The 12990-nt window shown below is 46.2% G+C and overlaps 1 protein-coding gene across 1 annotated transcript in view; it reads right to left on the bottom strand.

Annotated features, from left to right (window-relative positions):
• unc13bb (unc-13 homolog Bb (C. elegans)) overlaps positions 1 to 12990 on the bottom strand; it is a gene marked incomplete at both ends in the record, with an annotated part of 291089 nt that overhangs the window by 163792 nt on the left and 114307 nt on the right. The window contains 2 exon segments of the mRNA XM_084325041.1: positions 1669 to 1792; positions 10434 to 10551. Of these exon segments, the coding sequence (XP_084181167.1) occupies positions 1669 to 1792; positions 10434 to 10551 (242 nt within the window).

Raw genomic sequence — 12990 nt, 5'->3', positions numbered from 1 at the left:
TTTTAATGCCAATATCGGCCGATAATATCGGTAGGTCGATAATATCGGACATCCCTAGTTGCAATGCTTTGTTTCGATTTTAATTCAAATGAATAAATAACTTCCCAATTCTCCTCTGTGAAACTTTAGGCCATTCCTTTAGTTTGACTAAGGTTGTAGCCTCCTGAAGCTTCATGATGACATCACTCCTGACACTTCATGATGACATCACTGCTGAAGCTTCATGATGACATCACTGCTGAAGCTTCATAATGACATCACTGCTGAAGCTTCATAATGACATCACTCCTGAAGCTTCATAATGACATCACTCCTGAAGCTTCATAATGACATCACTCCTGAAGCTTCATAATGACATCACTGCTGACACTTCATAATGACATCACTCCTGAAGCTTCATAATGACATCACTCCTGACACTTCATGATGACATCACTGCTGAAGCTTCATAATGACATCACTCCTGAAGCTTCATAATGACATCACTCCTGACACTTCATAATGACATCACTCCTGAAGCTTCATAATGACATCACTGCTGAAGCTTCATAATGACATCACTCCTGAAGCTTCATAATGACATCACTCCTGACACTTCATAATGACATCACTCCTGAAGCTTCATAATGACATCACTCCTGAAGCTTCATAATGACATCACTGCTGACACTTCATAATGACATCACTCCTGAAGCTTCATAATGACATCACTCCTGACACTTCATAATGACATCACTCCTGAAGCTTCATAATGACATCACTCCTGAAGCTTCATAATGACATCACTGCTGACACTTCATAATGACATCACTCCTGAAGCTTCATAATGACATCACTCCTGACACTTCATAATGACATCACTCCTGAAGCTTCATAATGACATCACTCCTGACACTTCATAATGACATCACTCCTGAAGCTTCATAATGACATCACTCCTGAAGCTTCATAATGACATCACTCCTGAAGCTTCATAATGACATCACTGCTGAAGCTTCATAATGACATCACTCCTGAAGCTTCATGATGACATCACTCCTGACACTTCATGATGACATCACTCCTTAAGCTTCATGATGATATCACTCCTGACACTTCATAATGACATCACTGCTGAAGCTTCATGATGACATCACTCCTGACACTTCATAATGACATCACTCCTGAAGCTTCATAATGACATCACTCCTTAAGCTTCATGATGACATCACTCCTTAAGCTTCATGATGACATCACTCCTTAAGCTTCATGATGATGACATCACTCCTTAAGCTTCATGACGACATCACTCATGAAGCTTCATGATGACATCACTCCTGAAGCTTCATCCAAATGACATCACTCCTTAACCCTTTCACTGCTGCACTACCAAACGGTTAACCCTTTCACTGTGACAATACACAGAAGGTTAACCCTTTCACTGCCAAACAACAGCATCCTTTCACTGCCACACTACAGAAGGTTAACCCTTTACTATCACACTACCGGTAACCGTCTGTAGTATGATAGTAAAGGGTTAACCTTCTGTAGTGTGGCAGTGAAAGGGTTAACCTCCTGAAGCTTCATCCAAATGACATCAGTTTTGGGATATTTGTGATGCTACAGTGTAAACATAATAAATAAGTGTTTATTTAGTTTAGTTTTTTCCGGCAACTGTTGTGTTCTGACCGAAGGGCAGCTCGAAGCGCGTGTCCAGCAGGATGCGGTGCGGCGTCGGGTTCTTGGTGCCGTAGATCTCGTCCGCTTTCATCAGAACCTCCGCGTCCAGAAAGGTCCACTCCCCCGAGCCCTCCTGAGAGAGACAGAACATAGTGTAACTACAGGTCCACTCCCCCGAGCCCTCCTGAGAGAGACAGAACATAGTTTAACTACAGGTCCACTCCCCAGAGGCCTCCTGAGAGAGACGGAACATAGTGTAACTACAGGTCCACTCCCCCAGAGCCCTCCTGAGAGAGACAGAACATAGTGTAACTACAGGTCCACTCCCCCGAGCCCTCCTGAGAGAGACAGAACATAGTGTAACTACAGGTCCACTCCCCCGAGCCCTCCTGAGAGAGACAGAACATAGTTTAACTACAGGTCCACTCCCCAGAGGCCTCCTGAGAGAGACGGAACATAGTGTAACTACAGGTCCACTCCCCCAGAGCCCTCCTGAGAGAGACAGAACATAGTTTAACTACAGGTCCACTCCCCAGAGCCCTCCTGAGAGAGACAGAACATAGTTTAACTACAGGTCCACTCCCCCAGAGCCCTCCTGAGAGAGACAGAACATAGTTTAACTACAGGTCCACTCCCCCGAGCCCTCCTGAGAGAGACAGAACATAGTTTAACTACAGGTCCACTCCCCAGAGCCCTCCTGAGAGAGACAGAACATAGTTTAACTACAGGTCCACTCCCCCAGAGCCCTCCTGAGAGAGACAGAACATAGTGTAACTACAGGTCCACTCCCCAGAGCCCTCCTGAGAGAGACAGAACATAGTGTAACTACAGGTCCACTCCCCAGAGCCCTCCTGAGAGAGACAGAACATAGTGTAACTACAGGTCCACTCCCCAGAGCCCTCCTGAGAGAGACAGAACATAGTGTAACTACAGGTCCACTCCCCAGAGCCCTCCTGAGAGAGACAGAACATAGTGTAACTACAGGTCCACTCCCCCAGAGCCCTCCTGAGAGAGACAGAACATAGTTTAACTACAGTAGATGCAGCTGTCAGGTTTCTCTGAGCTCTGCTCTGCTAGTTTAGTTTAGTTTACTCAGTTTATTTGATCAGGGACAGTGCATATCAATCAACAGTTTATACTCATTTATATTTATAAATGAATACAAATTAAAACTGTAAATATGCCAACATTAGCAGGGTTGCTAGTTCTGTATCGTTAGTGGCTTAGCTTGGCATCGCTACTGCACTATCTCGCGTACGTGCACGCGTACTGAATAAACCACAAATGTACCTCTAATACCAGTATTAGTCTGACCACACCCCTCATCAGCTTACCTTCATAAGCAGGTGTGTGGTCACCTGCTCTCCTCCTTCTCGCTTTCACCACAAGGAAGAGGTGCCTCGGTAGATCCCCACACTTGACACCATGATGGAAGAAATTGGATTAGGAACAGCTTGGGAAACAAGGATACGTTGACATCATATCTTTATTTTCTCTCTCACTATTTTCGAGAAAATACGGCGATATTGTCTTCGTACTGGAGTGTCTAGAAGATGATGATCATTCTACAAACCCTCCACCGGTTTTCGTATTGGGAGCACGCCGCTGCATGCTTCTCAACTGCAGTTCCTTGCTGTGTTTGTTGGGGTGAAACCTGTCAGGCCACAGCTGAACTGTCGGACATGCCGCTGTTGTGAGGAGCGGTGCGTTCCAGGTTGGGTGAGTAGTGTTTGCTGGCGGGCTCCACTTGTCTGTTAGTGCTATGGGGGCTACTTGACAAAGTTTATGGAAACCGGCCCCAGGCTAGGGTCCTTTGTTTAGCCGTCTAGGCGACAGAAGGCCTTGGTCTGGCGACCATTATAGTTTTAACTAGTGGGCCGCGACCATTGACACTGGTGATCCCTGTGTGTTCTGGACGAGTGGATTCTCTCTGTCACCGTGTTAAGACCCCATCTTTCATATCCAAATGAGAGTATTCCTTCACGAGGGGATATGTGCATGTAATGTGCGATAGCGGCAGATTCATGTTCAAAGTCAGCTATACAGGCCAGTTGGTACTGTGCTGATTCCGCCGGACGTGTTAATGTCACCGTTGTGAAGCGGTGTTGACGTCTTGTTTTCTCTTTTCTCTTAAAAAGTGAGGAGGGTTCAGAACGGCGGCCTGTCTGGGTGAGTGTTATGTCATTGTTTACATGTTCATAGCTTACGGTTAGCCGGTCGGTGGCCTGGCGCGGGGTAGCTTGGCTTCTCGCGCGCCGCCGGGAGCTCGCTCCTGATCGCATGCGTCGTAGATCGGCGTCTCGCGAGCGGAAGCAATAGCACCCGAACGGTTGGAGCAGCCGTTAGCTTGATGCTATTCTGTTGAACGTGCTTTGATTTTAACATGTTTTACACTCTTGACCACGACGTCATCCTTGACAGGGGATGTTCGTCGACCCTGCCTGAGCCTAGACGGGGATTGCGTCAACAAAGAGGACTGTAGCGACTGGTGGAGCGGCGACGCTGCCCGGATCGAACAACACGGGACGGCTGTGTTCTACGGTGGCTTGTGACTGCACTTCGCTGATCTGCGTTCCGGGCAGGTACGGGGTTGGCCAGACCTCATAACACGTCTTCTGGTTTTACCTTGCTAAATGTATTGTGAATAACGGTGTTTTTTCCCAAAACGTGTGTTGTTGCAATGCATTTGAGATACGTTGCGGGTTGTGTGTGAGCTGTTTTTGTCACTGGCAGTTAGCTTCTCCGTGCAGGTCGTGATGTATTGATCTGGTTGTTGTGTGAGAAACATCATGGTGTTTATGTGTACCGTGTACTCACTACTAAGGCAACTAACCTATGAAGCTATGCTTGGTGACGAGTGAGTAAAAGAATGTTCTTTCTCAGACTGTAATGACAATGAACAGTGAGTTCACACATTAACAGGTTTTCCTGTTTTAACTGGCCGTATTGAGGGTAAAATAGGAGGATTGTGTTTCCCCCCCCGGTTCCCTGGGGACTTTATCACCTCCTATCAGACATGTTGTGCATTAATTGTGTCTTTTGTGTGGTAGGGATACGATGTAACTCTCAGCTTGATTGCTGAGGTTGTGCTAAATCTGCTGGAGAAACTTATTTCCTAAAGGGAAATTGGTTTGGTTGCTGTCATGTGTGCTTAGCAAGGCCTGTGGTCGATACTAATCAAGAATGATGTATTCTCTCATTGTGAAAAAAACGGCGTTCCTCTGTTGAGTGTTTTTGCCATTTTTTGTAGGTGATGATGGGTTGTGTGTGTCATGTGACCTACAACTGGGTTGTACTGGCCACAGAAGCACATGTGTATGTTGGACCGGGGTTCTTAGAGCCCTCTCTATTCTGTGTTTTTCCTTAGTAAAAATCAGATAGCAGGTTAGCTCGTGCGCTGTGTGGAGCTGTGAAACGCTTCATAGAGCTGACTATGACTGTGTCATATTCTCTTTTTGTCGTTACGTCGTATCATGGGTGTGGGGTCGTAAAGGGGTGAACTGGTAACCTTTCCTCTCCCCATTGTTCTGTCGGTCAGGGGTACACCCCCTGTCCTTCAAGGTTCCCGTCACGTGGCGGTTCGGCACGTTACGGGGGGGGGGGGGGGGGGGGGGGAGGGAGTTCCTGGTCCCACGGCCTGGTATATTGGGCGTGTGCACCGCAGGAATTCCCCCGCCATAGAGTACGTCACCGTGCGCGTCTCTGTTGGTAGGACTTCCGTGTGCTGTTCAGGTCCATGTGATGGATCTGTTTTCAGGGGGGGTGGTCAGGGCTCCTCCTCACCAAGCGCCTACTCAGGCCTTCTGTGAGTTCGGACTCCTTCTTCCATGTGAGGAAGCCTCCATCAGAGTACAGAGCCTTCCTCCTCAGATTGTCAAAGTGAGTGGACCCTCTAGAAGGGTCCTTTTCTATTGTATGTATATTCGATTCAATTCGTTTATTGAGTGTGTATGGGTTCGGTGCCTCTTCCCCGGAGGCCCTAAAACCAGTTTTTTACATGGCTCAAGGTACAATATATTCTTTTCAATCTGTACAGCTCGCGTGGGAAGTCTCTCTGGGGATCCCCGTCTCTTTCCTATGGGAGGGTGGTGGGATGTAAAAATGTGAACATTTTTTACCCCGGCTGTGTAGACTGGGATACATACTGTTGATGCTTCCTTCTTTCTATTCCAGAAGTGTTGGAGTTAGGGAGTGTCACACCCCTCTTGTCGTTCCCCTGGGCGCCTTGGGGATTCAATGACAGGTCTAAATAGCCTGTTCATTGATGGGGGTGTGTCCCGACGCACGTATAGTGCTAGCTCGCTGTAAACAGGCGATTGACTGGCACGCCTTAGTTGCTTGTGGTTGAAACAGCATTTTTATAAAGCAACTGAGATGGGGGTTTTTCCTCTTCCGGCGACCACATCCCATGACCTGGGTGGGTTGTCGACGGATTCTCGTTCATGTCTGGGGGATGATGACGGGATGGATCTGAACATATGTAGTGGGGTCTCACGCCCTTGGGGTGGGCCACCAGGCGCGGTTCGTCCCGACGTCTGGGTGGCGCCTTCTTTTCATGTTAAGATCAACACGCATATCTGCCCTTCTCCTGGAGTAGGCATGTCGGCGTGGTTAGGGCACGGGACTGGTTCTGGTCACGCTGGTCCAGATCAGTTGAACCCGTTGTCCGCCGGGGATGCAGATCTGCTGTTCTGGTACCCTGAGGGACTTGGGCTTTTTTCAGGGGGAAAAATGCCAGGTCGGTCTGGGTGTCACAGGGTTAAGCGCTATGGAGACCCTGGTTGGGTATGTTTTTACTCAGCACTGTCGTCATGGCTTACAGCCATGCCATTCTGTACGCGCTCGATCTCGTCGGATCTCGGCCGCTACACAGGTTGGTCCTGGTTAGTACTTGGTTGGGAGACCGCCGGGGAATACCAGGTACGGTGTGCTTAGGGGCTGGTTCTCCATTATTTTTCGCTCCTCTCTCACGCATGGCGAAGAGGGGCCTGTGGGGGTGGTTTTTTGACCTCCTCTGGTGACCCTGTGCTTCCCGTACCGCCAGGCCCGGTCCGAAGTGATGTTTGCGACCCGTAGGCCTGGGTTAACCCTTTTTGGAAACTGAAACACTTGTACTGCGGTATAGCCGGTGTATACCCGCAGGTGTGTTTTGGAGTTTTTTCTTGAGGGGTTATAGGAACAACCACCGCATTGGGTAACACCGAGGTGGTTGATTCCCTGGTGTGTTGGAGCAGTGTCAACTCCCGGGTTCACCGTTTGAGGGTGCCCCTGCACGTTCATGACGTCTGCCAATCGTGTCAGCCTTCTCTGCCTCGACCCCTCTGGGTGGGGGTTGTTAAATGGAGGCTTGGTCATGCAACACCGCCAGCTTACGCTCCTTCCGCCGGGGCGGCTGTGTTCAGCTGTCCCCTCTGGCGCCTGTCTCGTCCGCAGTCTCCAGGCTAGGGTTAACAGCCTGTTGCCTGGTTTTTCCCCGGTGCGCTGCCTGCTTCCGTTGGTTAACCTTTTTTGTGTGCTTACGGCCATGCTGACTGCCTATTCTGCAGGGTCAGTGTGCCAGGCGGTGTACTATTGGGGGGACGGGGCCCGCTCGGCTTACGGCCATACCGACCTGAACACGCCCGGTCTCGTCCGATCTCGGAAGCTGGGCAGGTTCTGGCCTGGTTGGTTCCGCCTGGGAATACCAGGTGCAGTAACTGAGGGGCCTTTGTCCGAATACGCTGGCGATGTGGGGGGCGGGGCACTACGTGCCCACCTGGTGGGGTCTTGATGCTGGCATCATGGACTTCTCCGGGCCCCCATTCCAGGGAGTCCAGTCCTTTTGGTGGGTCTGGGTCTTCCTTCGTGCTCCGCTGCTACGGCCTTGCCACGGGGTTGGGTTTGCCCTTGACCCCGTGATTCTGGGGGCAGTAACGAGGTTGTTCCTCCGTTCGTTCCCGGGTGGCATGCGGGTTGTGCGTGTGTGTAGTCGTGGGGTCAAGCCACGGTCTGCTCACCCTGTGCGTTGAGTTGCTTGAGTGCCTCTTCGCACGGTCGGGTCCGTCGCCCTCCCGTGACGTCCCTAATAGGGGGGCTACCCTCCATTAGGGGGGGTCGGGGGGGCTCGGCCCTCCCTGTTCTGATGGTTTTGGGGGGCTGTCAGCGGGGTGTATTTGTCAGCCAAGTGGCTCCGCTTGGCCTCCCTTGTGCAGTAGCGATGCCAAGCTAAGCCACTAACGATACAGAACGTTAGGTTATGACTATAACCAAGTTCTGTTAGTTAGGGGCGATGCTTGGCATCGGACGCCGCTGCAGCCCTTGTCCTCACCTTGTGGTGAAAGCTTGGGAAGGAGGAGAGCAGGTGACCACACACCTGCTTATGAAGGTAAGCTGATGAGGGGTGTGGTCAGACTAATACTGGTATTAGAGGTACATTTGTGGTTTATTCAGTACGCGTGCACGTACGCGAGATAGTGCAGTAGCGATGCCAAGCATCGCCCCTAACTAACAGAACTTGGTTATAGTCATAACCTAACGTTTTCAGTTGTAGTCCCTGGGCTAGATGTTTAAGCCAGAAAAGAAACAGAAAAATAGAAGGATATTAAAGCTAATATAAAAACAGTTTAAAACATATTCTGTACATTCACTCTCTAGGCATTCGTGCATCTATACAAAATTAAAACAGTGTACAGGGACAAATCAAAGCTATACATGTATAAACACCGTGTAGGCAGGCACACATATGGCAGTGCTACTGCGGTAATCCTGCACCATTAACCTGGCAGTGCTGTTAACGAGGGGTTAACGACACCGCACCCTTGCAGTAGAGGTTTGTTTTTTAAGAGCCGGATCTGTAGTTAGTTAACTAGCTAGGTTAAAGGAAAATCCAACATTTTGGGAAATTAGCTTATTTAACATCTTCCCTGGAGTTAGACAAGAAGATACATACCTTTTTTGTCTCTGTGCGTGCATTAGGCTTAGGGAACGCCCGCACCGTTAGCATAGCTTAGCTTCATCACTGGAAGTGGGTCAGACCTTTACCCTGAAGTTCCCTACAGTCACGAAATACACTCCAAATACAACTCCAAAACGTTCCTGTAAACATGTTGTGACCTGTGTATTTACCACGTGGAGAAATAAAAAATAATTGAATTCGACATTTACGTTTTCTAAGCAAATATACTCTGAACTATTTTTTGCCGAACCACTCCTCTCTGGGCTCAGTGATTTCACGTCACCAGTGCTACTTTCTAACGTCGAGGTCAGTGTTTGTTTACATTTTCATTTCATTCAAAGGATCCGAACCGATTGAAGTTTATGGATACCATGACTGTAGGGACTGTAGGGAACTTCAGGGTAAAGGTCTGACCCACTTCCAGTGATGAAGCTAAGCTACGCTAACGGTGCGGGCGTTCCCTAAGCCTAATGCATGCAGAGAGACAAAAAAGGTATGTATCTTCTTGTCTAACTCCAGGGAAGATGTTGAATAAGCTAATTTCCCAAAATGTTGGAGTTTTCCTTTAACTACCACCACATATTCAAAGTCTGATATTAGAATACAGAAAACAGGGGCGGTTAGGTGGCATAGCGGAGATTGCGTTCGTCACCAACCCCGGAGCTGTGAGCTGGATTCGCCTGTTCGAATCCAGCTCACAGCTCCGGGGTTGTCACCAGCTTGGCTGGCCGTTCACACTAATACAATTGGCTGTATTAGAGGGTGGGGAAGCTGGCGGGGTGGGTCCGGGTCGTTGTAAACAGCGACTCCTACAGTTCGGTCGGGGCGCCTGCTAAGCGCGGATAGGACCTGAGTGGGATAGTGTGATCCTTCCACACGCTACGCCCTCTCAGGGAGGATCCGCGCTGCCAGGTGAAAAGAAGCGGTTGATTGGCTGAACGTGTGTCGGAGGAAGCACGTGATAGATCATCTGGGAGAGTGGAGGCTGACTGTGGGGGGTAAGTGCGCAGCGACCAGGAAGGGGATTGGGAATTGGCATACGACTAACATTGGGATGGGAGAAAATCGGAGGAAAATGGAGGGGGAAAACGATCAATAATAAAATTTAAAAAAAATACAGAAAACAATTACTCCTGGTACCCCAAAGTTAAACATATTTTATTTTGAAGTAAGGAGTATTCAGATGTGAGACAGAGTTGTGTGTGAGTCAGGGTTGTGTGGTTTGAGAGTTGAGACAGGTGGTGTGTGACAGGTGGTGTGTGAGACAGGTGATATGTGAGACAGGTGGAACAGTATGTGAGACAGGTGATATGTGAGACAGGTGGAACAGTATGTGAGACAGGTGATATGTGAGACAGATGTATGTGAGACAGGTGATATGTGAGACAGGTGGTACAGTATGTGAGACAGATGGTATGTGAGACAGATGTATGTGAGACAGGTGATATGCGAGACAGGTGATATGTGAGACAGGTGGTACAGTATGTGAGACAGGTGGTACAGTATGTGAGACAGATGGTATGTGAGACAGATGTATGTGAGACAGGTGATATGTGAGACAGGTGATATGTGAGACAGGTGATATGTGAGACAGGTGGTACAGTATGTGAGACAGGTGGTGTGTGAGACAGGTGATATGTGAGACAGGTGGTACAGTATGTGAGACAGGTGATATGTGAGACAGGTGGTACAGTATGTGAGACAGATGTATGTGAGACAGGTGATATGTGAGACAGGTGATATGTGAGACAGGTGATATGTGAGACAGATGGTATGTGAGACAGATGTATGTGAGACAGATGATATGTGAGACAGATGTATGCGAGACAGGTTGTCTGACCTCCTCAGACTGACGGACGCTCCTCAGAGGGATCCAGGCGGTGCCAACCATCGTGTCCCAAATCAGACCCTTGTTCCAGACCTCCACGATCAGACCCAAATCCAGCCTGTTGATCTCACTGAGACACACAGACAGACGGGCAGAAAGTCAGACAGACAGGGAGATAGACAGACAGACATACAGAGTTATGGTATCAGCAGACAGTAATGTAGTTCTACATGATGGAGACTTGTTGTATAATCTTCCAGCAGGTTATAGTGTAGGTGTAGGGGGTGAAACTCGTCAGAGATATTACTTGTTGTGTGCTCAAGTTGACGTCTTGTTGTGTGCTCTAGTTATCTTGTTGTGTTCTCTAGTTATCTTGTTGTGTTCACTAGTTGTTATCTTGTTGTGTTCTCTAGTTGTCATCTTGTTGTGTTCTCTAGTTGTCATCTTGTTGTGTTCTCTAGTTGTCATCTTGTTGTGTTCTCTAGTTGTTATCTTGTTGTGTTCTCTAGTTGTTATCTTGTTGTGTTCTCTAGTTGTTATCTTGTTGTGTTCTCTAGTTGTCATCTTGTTGTGTTCTCTAGTTGTTATCTTGTGTTCTCTAGTTGTCATCTTGTTGTGTCTCTAGTTGTTATCTTGTTGTGTTCTAGTTGTTATCTTGTTGTGTTCTCTAGTTGTTATCTTGTTGTGTTCTAGTTGTTATCTTGTTGTGTCTCTAGTTGTTATCTTGTTGTGTTCTAGTTGTTATCTTGTTGTGTTCTCTAGTTGTTATCTTGTTGTGTTCTCTAGTTGTTATCTTGTTGTGTTCTAGTTGTTATCTTGTTGTGTCTCTAGTTGTTATCTTGTTGTGTTCTCTAGTTGTTATCTTGTTGTGTTCTCTAGTTGTTATCTTGTTGTGTCTCTAGTTGTTATCTTGTTGTGTTCTCTAGTTGTTATCTTGTTGTGTTCTAGTTGTTATCTTGTTGTGTCTCTAGTTGTTATCTTGTTGTGTTCTAGTTGTTATCTTGTTGTGTTCTCTAGTTAGTTGTTATCTTGTTGTGTTCTCTAGTTGTTATCTTGTTGTGTTCTCTAGTTTTCATCTTGTTGTGTTCTCTAGTTGTTATCTTGTTGTGTTCTCTAGTTGTTATCTTGTTGTGTTCTAGTTGTTATCTTGTTGTGTCTCTAGTTGTTATCTTGTTGTGTCTCTAGTTGTTATCTTGTTGTGTTCTAGTTGTTATCTTGTTGTGTTCTCTAGTTGTTATCTTGTTGTGTCTCTAGTTGTTATCTTGTTGTGTTCTCTAGTTGTTATCTTGTTGTGTTCTCTAGTTGTTATCTTGTTGTGTTCTCTAGTTGTTAACTTGTTGTGTTCTAGTTGTTATCTTGTTGTGTTCTCTAGTTGTTATCTTGTTGTATCTAGTTGTTATCTTGTTGTGTTCTCTAGTTGTTCTCTAGTTGTTATCTTGTTGTGTTCTCTAGTTGTTATCTTGTTGTGTTCTAGTTGTTATCTTGTTGTGTCTCTAGTTGTTATCTTGTTGTGTCTCTAGTTGTTATCTTGTTGTGTTCTAGTTGTTATCTTGTTGTGTTCTCTAGTTGTTATCTTGTTGTGTCTCTAGTTGTTATCTTGTTGTGTTCTCTAGTTATTATCTTGTTGTGTTCTCTAGTTGTTATCTTGTTGTGTTCTCTAGTGTTATCTTGTTGTCTCTAGTTGTTATCTTGTTGTGTTCTCTAGTTGTTATCTTGTTGTGTTCTCTAGTTGTTCTCTAGTTGTTATCTTGTTGTGTTCTCTAGTTGTTCTCTAGTTGTTATCTTGTTGTGTTCTATAGTTGTTATCTTGTTGTGTCTCTAGTTGTTATCTTGTTGTGTCTAGTTGTTATCTTGTTGTGTTCTCTAGTTGTTATCTTGTTGTGTTCTCTAGTTGTTATCTTGTTTAGTTGTTATCTTGTTGTGTTCTCTAGTTATCTTGTTGTGTTCTCTAGTTATCTTGTTGTGTTCTCTAGTTATCTTGTTGTCTTCTCTAGTTGTTATCTTGTTGTGTTCTCTAGTTGTTATCTTGTTGTGTTCTCTAGTTATCTTGTTGTGTTCTCTAGTTGTTATCTTGTTGTGTTCTCTAGTTATCTTGTTGTGTTCTCTAGTTATCTTGTTGTGTTCTCTAGTTGTTATCTTGTTGTGTTCTCTAGTTGTTATCTTGTTGTGTTCTCTAGTTGTTATCTTGTTGTGTTCTCTAGTTGTTATCTTGTTGTGTTCTCTAGTTATCTTGTTGTGTTCTCTAGTTGTTATCTTGTTGTGTTCTCTAGTTATCTTGTTGTGTTCTCTAGTTGTTATCTTGTTGTGTTCTCTAGTTGTTATCTTGTTGTGTTCTAGTTGTTATCTTGTTGTGTCTCTAGTTGTTATCTTGTTGTGTTCTCTAGTTGTTATCTTGTTGTGTTCTCTAGTTGTTATCTTGTTGTGTTCTCTAGTTGTTATCTAGTTGTGTTCTCTAGTTGTTATCTTGTTGTGTTCTCTAGTTGTTATCTTGTTGTGTTCTCTAGTTGTTATCTTGTTGTGTTCTCTAGTTATCTTGTTGTGTTCTCTAGTTGTTATCTTGTTGTGTTCT

Source organism: Notolepis coatsorum, assembly GCF_963971535.1.
Source record: "Notolepis coatsorum genome assembly, chromosome: 11".
NCBI lineage: Eukaryota > Metazoa > Chordata > Actinopteri > Aulopiformes > Paralepididae > Notolepis > Notolepis coatsorum.
Note: the sequence above shows the minus strand (reverse complement) of the source record. Positions and strands in the feature narration are given on the sequence as shown.